The sequence below is a fragment of the Vicugna pacos genome, chromosome 2 (genome assembly GCF_048564905.1).
Source record: "Vicugna pacos chromosome 2, VicPac4, whole genome shotgun sequence".
Classification (NCBI taxonomy): domain Eukaryota; kingdom Metazoa; phylum Chordata; class Mammalia; order Artiodactyla; family Camelidae; genus Vicugna; species Vicugna pacos.
Window position 1 is genome coordinate 45590975 of NC_132988.1, and position 8298 is coordinate 45599272.

General features: G+C 44.0%; 1 protein-coding gene across 3 annotated transcripts in view; it reads right to left on the bottom strand.

The window, feature by feature from the left end:
• The window catches only part of HADH (hydroxyacyl-CoA dehydrogenase), a 46031-nt gene extending 38389 nt beyond the window's left edge, over positions 1 to 7642 (bottom strand). The window contains exon 1 of one of the 3 annotated variants that reach the window (XM_072939197.1): positions 7621 to 7642. Coding sequence is in view for 2 of the 3 variants with exons in the window: in XM_031690672.2 (XP_031546532.1) it covers positions 7413 to 7544 (132 nt within the window). In the remaining variant the exon portion in view is untranslated. Of the gene's footprint in view, positions 1 to 7333 lie in introns of all 3 variants that reach the window. The other 2 variants (XM_031690672.2, XM_072939190.1) reach the window with 2 other exon arrangements.
• Between the last annotated feature and the right edge of the window lie 656 nt (positions 7643 to 8298).

Consider the following 8298-nt stretch of genomic DNA (forward strand, 5'->3'; position numbering starts at 1 on the left):
GAGAAAAGTAAAAGCCAATGCAGGGAACTGGAGAAGATATTAATCAGAATCTATAAACATTTCCCATAAATCAATTAGGAAAAAAAAGGACAACACAACAGAAAAACAGGAATGAAACTAACAGCATGTTACATAAGACTATATCTAAACGACCAATAAACATGAGAAGGGGCTCACCTCACTAGCAAGCAGGGAAATTCTAGTAACAGTACAATGAAAAGTCACTACCCCCACTAAAATGACTAAACTTTAAAGAAACAGCAATATAATCCTGTAGAGCAGTAAGAATCCTCATACCCTGCTGGTAGAAATGTAAACTGTACAATCACTTCGGAAAAATGTTTGACATTATCCACTGAAGTTGAATATATTCATATCTTGTGATCTAAGAGAAATGTGCACGTATGTTCATCAGAAGACAGGAACATGACGGTTCATAACAATGGCGCTGTGAGGGCTAGTTCCAGCAGGTCTACAATTAGCTCGAGCTGTTTTGTTAAAGTTCCTGTATCACAATGACCCCTGGTGAAGGCATGAAATCTACTGATTCATAGCACTACCTTCCAACCGTTAAGTCTAGAAGTTTTGGGGACGGTTTATACCAGCTTATCAGTATTGTTTACTGATAAGAATGATACTGATGATTCACACTTAGTATGACTTTTTAAAATTACATTATTAAGTGCTCTTACTCAGAAAAGAATTTCATGAGTCTTAGATGCAAGGAAACCAATCACACTAAGTCTTCTCAAGTTATGCAACTAATTCTTCTCAAGTTATGCAATGAATTATTCCCAACTTCCTAAGGAGATGGTAGTGGAAGCGTGGATCACAAAAAGAAAGAGGCCTGTTTTCCTCCTCCCACAAAATGTTATTTTTTTCAGTAAGCAAGGGGACTCTTCCTGGCACTTTAACTCAGGTGCCAGTAATGTGAATCAACCCACTGAGAACTCTTGTTTTATATGACAGTGACCTACGCACTGTAAGACCTTGAGAACAAGCAGTCTGCAATGGAAAAAATTTATTTGAAGGCTATGCCCTCAGCTCCATGACTTCCCCAGCCTGGGTGGAAAGCAGGCTTGGCAAGAGAGAAATATTTTTAGACAAGGGTGCTTCAGAGCTGTAAAAATAGGCTGAGTGAGTAGCACATTTATCAAAGCCACCGAGTACTCCAGCCACAGGGCCAAGGAAACATGCCAAGCTAAGGCATGCTGGATTTGTGTATTTTTGCAAGCGTATCACCAGATCTGAAGCATAACTTGAGTGGTGAATTTGTGAGAATCGTATCAGCTGGTCCAGTGAGGTGTCCCATGTGCCCCTACACTACAGAAGGGCTGCATTTCATCGCTACCACATTCTCTCTAAAAAAAATGCAAGTTGTATGAACCCTCTGCCACACTCGAATTCTGACTTATTTCCAATCCCCAGAGTAGGCGCTCGCCCTAGAGTAAGTACACGGAGTCAGTGGTCTCCGCAAGGCTGCTATGCCTTGGCATCATGGCCTGCCTTTGGGTTCTCATTATTTGGTGCAGGGTGGGAAAAAGTTATAAATCACTTGCACATCTCAGAATTGGCAAGCCTGTGTTTATGTTTATCTCTGGTTGTGCAATGCTTTGAACTCTGCCATCAACACAAGTTGTCTTAACTTCACCAATCAGGAAAAGGGCAATCTGTTGAGACTTATGAGCACCACTGCCACCACCAAACTCACTGGTTTGTTCTTAAAACAGTTAAGTTCATTGGCTGGCCTCTTTTTTTAACTTGGACGTTTATATTTTTTGAAAAATGTCTAAAAAGCCAAGGAAATGTGTCTCCATTTTTAAGTGACTCTGTTAAATACATCATTAACAAAACAAACAAAAAAAAAACCTCAATAAGCATCTGGGTTTGGTAACGAAGAGAAAATAACTTCTCACCCTGGACTCCCCACTTACATGTCCCACAAATTCTTGAAAAGCGATGGGCTAACTAGACATGTCAGTGGCATGAACCAGCTCTTAGTAATATTCAAAAATCTCTGAAAGATGTTGCCAGGATGGACACTTTCTGAGTAGAGGGAAGAGCTGCAAATTCAAACTGCTCTTTAGGGAGATTAGTATGGCTGCGTTCATTAGAATGAGTGGGTTTTTTCTATTAGATTTTGCTGAAATAAACCAATTAAGAGGCTTCCACACCAATTCAGGTATCAATGCCTCGTCTAGAAATTACAAAGGGATGAGCAGGGCAAACAGCCCTCCTCAGAGAGGAAAGCCTCAGAACCTTTTGCAGTAGGAGGACACTGTGGCAGCGCCCCATCTTCAGAGTCCATGAAGTGGCTGGAAGAACAATGGCATTCACAGAGGAGGACACTCTCTGGGAAAGCTAGAGGGGGCACATAGGTCTTGCCAGGTGAGTTTGAGTCTATTATGGGCAGAAAGACGGTAGCAGAGGGTGGAGATGACCAGCAGGTGACTCTAACTTTGAATCAAGAGCTGAGGAGAGGTCAAGCTGACAGCTGTTGATTCCAGATACCCGTAAAAGATCCCCTTGTCCATGGAGGCCACATTTCTCCCCAAAGACAGCAGATGCCAGATGTGCAGGCAGAACTGTGCTTCTTTCAGTCTCTGGGATCTCCAGCCAGCAGAACAGTAATCGAGAGATCCAAATTCCAGCCCAGCTCTGCCTCTGATCCTTGACCCCAAGTGCCATCTCTGCAGGGATGATTATTATAATGATCATATGAAGTCACAGAGACATTAAAGCACTTTGAACAGAATAAACTGCCACATCTGTAGTGTTTTCTAAGTGCCAGGCTCTGTTGTAAATGCTTTATGAGTATGAGCTCACTCTAATACCCAAATACGAGTAAACAGAGCACTAAGATTATTTCTCTCAACAACGCACACAATTACTCTTAAAATCTTCAGAATTGTTTGAACTCTCCATAGCTCCCTGTCTTATCTTCAAAGACAGTTAAGAGAATCTAAAATAAGAGAAGTTATGACCGGATTAGAGCTGATGGGTCTACATAAAAGCAGCTAACATTTGTTGAACAGTTACCACTGAACACGGTTCTAGTATGGTTCTACGCACTTAGCTCATTTATCTCCAACAACACTGAGAAGAGAATCATTGCTCCCTGATAAGAGAAGAAGCAGAGAGGTTAAGTGACTCGCCCAAGGTTCCCATAGCCAGGATAGGAAGGGCTGGGCTCCAAACTCCAGCAGGCACCTCACAGCCTGCTCACTTTTCAAGCGCTAGACCACCACTCACTGGAAACTACAGCATTGTTAGCATAACCCTGGGGAGACACAGAACAGAGAGCAGCAGCGTTGTCTTCCTGTGGTCCCAGTATTGTCTTCCTGCGGTATGTGCCTAAAGCAGATATGGGGAGGAGGAGGAGGAAAGGAAATGAGAAACTCAAGAAAGGGGCAGGTAACAGTAAAATGGATATAGGACTTGACAGAGGAAACCCAAAACCTGACGGAGGTACCATTTCTGCTCTACAATATCCAAATATTCCATGGCATTCTTTTTTTGCCTGTAAGCCTTACCCTCTCTACAGTATCTCCAGCCACACCCCAAGCCCAAGGACTAATATGCTTGACAGAGGCTGACTTTATTGTCCCAATACATCAGAGAAGAGCCCAATAGGACAGGAAATAAGCGAAGGACTTCCTGGCAAACACACATCCCATACCCTTGAGGACAAAGTTAACACCTGGGAATGAAACTATCCCCTCCATAAAGAACAGTCAAAAGGAGCGCTTAGAGCTAGGTGACTGTGCCAGGCTCCTGTGATCCTGGAGCTTCTCCAAGGCCACTGCACTGCTTTCAAGCAAACTTCAACAGAGACATACTGGCTGTACCAACAGAAAAGAACAAAACTAAAAAATACAAAGTAACTCTGATCACTGTTCTACTCAGCTTCAGAAAATTCAGACTTGGGGACAGGAAGAAGAGATGGGTCAACAAAGTCAGTGACTCTAGAGAAGCTTTCCGGTCTACTTAAGTCCTCATCAAGCACTGCAGGGTTAACACTCAGGGAAATGTTCATTTGTAGCTTAGAATGTGCACCACCCCCCAGCCCACTCCCTGCCTTGTTTTATCAGCCTAAGGTGCTCTTCTCAGGAAAAAAGTACACATTTTGCTCTTGAAGGGGGACCAAAAAAAAAAAAAAAAAAAAAAACTTTGGGTGAGAAGAACCCAACTCCAATCCCCTACAAAATACAAACTCTCTCACGTCCTCAGAGAAGTGCAGTGCACTAAAAGGAAGGTTCTGCCAGAGGCCGGACATGCCATTCCTAGGGATCCCACTGGCTCCTCTCCAGTAACTTAATGAGAGCTATGAGCTCTGGGCTCCTCATATGAAAAAAAGCAGTGCAGAAAGCAAAGCTTAGACTCACAAGTTGAAATGCACAGCTAATATCTCTCTTCTTCTTCTTCTTTTTTTTTTTCCTCCTTTACAAAGCAAAAAACAACCTGTCCCCCATTCAAGGGTCATTTACTGCTGGAAGCTTCTTTGCTGGCCTAAGTATCTGGCTGAAGATACACTGGTAATCAGACCCAAGTCAGAAGTATCTAATGGGCAAACACACAAAACAAGTTAACCTTACTTAAATATTAACCTGCAGTCTAAGGGATTTTTTTTTTAATTTAAAACAAACAGAAGAAATGACAGGCAAAGTAGATACTCTTGTAGAATACAAATGTACAAATGGCCTGTGATCTGATCAACTACGTATAATTAAACACAGACTTCACTTGTCTTAAATTGCCTAATTGCTTGAGAAATGTGTCAGGCTCCCACAAAATCTACTTAAAATTTTTTTCATCTTACTCAGCATGAACTGGAACATATGGCAAAAATGATAAATTTTAAAAATACTAAAATTGTAAAGAGAACTACACCTTGACTAACACTAAAACTGCTACAGAAAGAGTTCAAGAAAGTGAAGCTAAATATGAATTAGTAGCATAACTTAGATGCTAGTTTGTGCTTGTGTTTTTAAGGCTTTACTGAGGATCAGTCGTATGAAGGGAGGAGGGTAAAAAGTCTCTTTCCTCTTCAGAGGTCCCTGAACAAACTGCAGTGTTAACTGGCACCTGCTTTCAAGATTAAGGAAGACTGAACGGAATCACAACCACTATTCTCCATCTAAACATTTCAGGCCTACCACCGCAGCAAGGATCAGAGATGTGCGTAGTACGAGGGGAGAATGACAAAAGGACAAGGCTAACTTTGATGGAGGTAATAACCCAGAGAGAGCTAACATTCTTGAGCTCCGACTAGATGCCAGACACTGTGCTAAGTGCTTGACGTGTGCTAATTCATTCAATCCTCTCACACTCCTAGGAGTCTAGTACTAGTCCTACCTCAGAGGTTAGTGAAGGCCAGAAGTAGCTTCCCTTGTTAACAAAACCAACGTGAGACAGAGCCAGCAATACGGGCCATCCCAATTCCCCAGAATGAACTGGATCCAATCTACAACACATCAAACTATTTAGTCTGCAGCACTCAATAAGCCAAGCACGTTGACTCTGTGCCAGAAGCTACAATCAAGAAGCATAAAGAATGAAGCAATACTGCCTAGAACAGCATGCTGCAGGGCGGAGTGCAAAAACTGATCAGCTAAACCCCTGAAACCAACTGGCCAACAGTGGCACACAAAGATGCTCTGCAGGAAAGCATGGTTCCCCTCCACAGGATCAGAGTTGTCAGTTACAGGGGTTGAGGCTCTTTTAAATCTTATTAAGTAAGGACGGAAATACCATTCCCTACCACTGTCCACTATTTAAACTTCTGGTCTTTATCAACTTCTTAAATGATAGTTCTATTATAATTCCAAGCTGTGGGGTAAATAGCACTCTTTCACTCCTTAGGTTTCAAAAGGCATTTCCTGGTCCAGCTACTCAGGGAGTTGATCCACAAGTCTGAGTTTCCATCAATGTCAATCTCCTCCCTCCTTTCTCAGATGAAAGCTCCAACACCAAGTCCATAATTCTAGGTGCTAACTCTGTGCCTTTTCATATAGCACAACACCCTTTTTGGGGTACAGTATTCCAAGAACTAAGCAAGCTGAATTTGTACAAAAGGTGAAGTGATACCTTCTACTTAGTTTCTAATCCTCTTCCACTGATGTCTTTAAGGCACCATCAACAATAGTTTCTAAACCCATTTCCTATATTGTTACTGGGGCTTAATATCTTGTCACTAAGATGATGTTGAGATGTTTTTAAACAAATACACTATTTTATACCTGCCCACAACAAACTCACTCTCACAGCACAGATTTGGGTGGAGCAGGGAGATAAAAATACAATCAAGCTAAACCTTCTTTTGAGTACTGTGCGTGGAACATTCATGTTAAAGGGACTTACGCCGCCCATCTCACGAATAATAAAGATTACAGGGACACCATAAACTAGCAGCCAGCACATGTACACAATAAACAGAACAATATGTGTCAAACATGATCTGAGAAGAAATGGGAGACTGTCAGAAGTCAGAAGGATACAACAGTAATGAAACAGACTTTAGGAGAAAATGCAATCAAACTAATACGTTGCAAAGAACTTGCAGGGTGGGGAAAATTAAGACACATAATAACAGTAAAACATTTTTCTAAAAAGCAAGCATAGAAGCATGGAGTTGACTGGGAAAAGATACTAAAAAATTAAGCTCTTACATGACTGTAGCCACTGAACTTGAGTACTCTCCTAAGAAAAATTAAATAAATGCCTCCCCTGTCCAACAAGTAAATGCTAATATAATCAACTAGGCTATGCCAATCACGGTTCCCCAATACGAGCTGGAATGTAACCTCAAAAAAAATAAATAAAAATACAACTATCACAGTAGCTTGATAATAACTGCACAACTGACCCTGAATCACTGCTCTACTGCAACCAGGCAGAGCCTTTAAGACGCACCATGAGATCAGCGACTCCCTCCAGAGCCAGAGGGCAGTAGGTCAAAGGCGCCTCGCGTTGCAGCTAGTGGAGTCTCAGGGCCTCACGAGCTCCGATTAGGTAACTCTACAAAAAGCTACAAAAGTGCCGACCATCAATACTATTCTTTGTAACCCTGCAAGTAAAGGAAACATTCGGAGAAGAGAGAGACCACTTAGGACAGTAGAAAACTGCTGAGAACAACTGCAGAACTATAAAAGACAACAGCAAACTGATACAGTTAAAACCAATCGCAGAAAACTGAAGCTCGGCCCAAGAACACCAGATCTTTGGGGGTGTGTAGACTCACAGGCCCAGAAATTTCAACTACACGGGGGAGGGACGGAGTGGAAATTCCCCTGGCCTCCCCTGGACGCTGGCCTCCCGGCGGGACACCCCTCACCGGGTCGCGGCCCTCCAGCGCTCTCATGTCAGGGTGGGCAGCAAAGCGAGCGAGGCGCGCTGCCCGCCCGGCGGCCCACCTGGGCGATGCCGGCGCCCATCAGCCCGCCGCCGATGACCGTCACGTGCTTGATAATTATTTTCTTCGCCGAGGCCGCGGCGGTGGACGAGGAAGACAGGGAGCGCACGAACTGCCTGGTTACGAAAGCCATGGTGCATGGGGCGATGGCGACAAGAGGGACTAAACCTGGCGGAGAAGGCAACAGCGCGCAAGAGCTGCAAACCGACCTATGGGGGCGGAGGCCTTGGCTGCCCTGCCGCCTCGCGCGGTCGCGGCGTCGCCGTGACGTCCTCGACGGCGGGGCGGAGACTTGCGGCCCGCCTTCCCCATTGGCGGAGGCCGCAGGGACGACGTTCGAACGACGGAGCGCGGCGTCCAGGCCCTCATGGGCTGGCGCAGGCCTGGTCTCCGCGGCGGCGGCGGGGCGGGGCGGGGCGGGGCGCGGCGGCGGTGGCGGGGCGGGGCATTTAGCGCATGGGTCTCATTTCAACTTTACACTTCTATCAATACAGTGAACCTGTGGATAGTTTAAGGCCAAACAGCAATCTTTGTGGAATGGAAAGCCTGGGAAAGGAACGTTTTTCAAAGTAATGGAAGAGGACACCAACTAGGCCAATCTCCTCCCTCCTGTGAATAATTTCTAGCTACTGTAACTTAGTAATATGTAATGGTATTAATTTATTTACTTTGTTTCTAAGAAAATAATAAAAATAAGGACACAAATCAGCGTCCAAATTCCGTTCCCTCCTATTGGAAGTAACTTTCATAGTGAATCCTGTGTTCACCATTCCTTTGCTTTGATCTCATTTTTTTGTATCTAGTTCTGTAAAAGTATGGGAGACGCACTTTAAGCACTCCGTTAGGCTTGTGACATTACTAAGGAGATCATTACTGGCGGAGAAGGC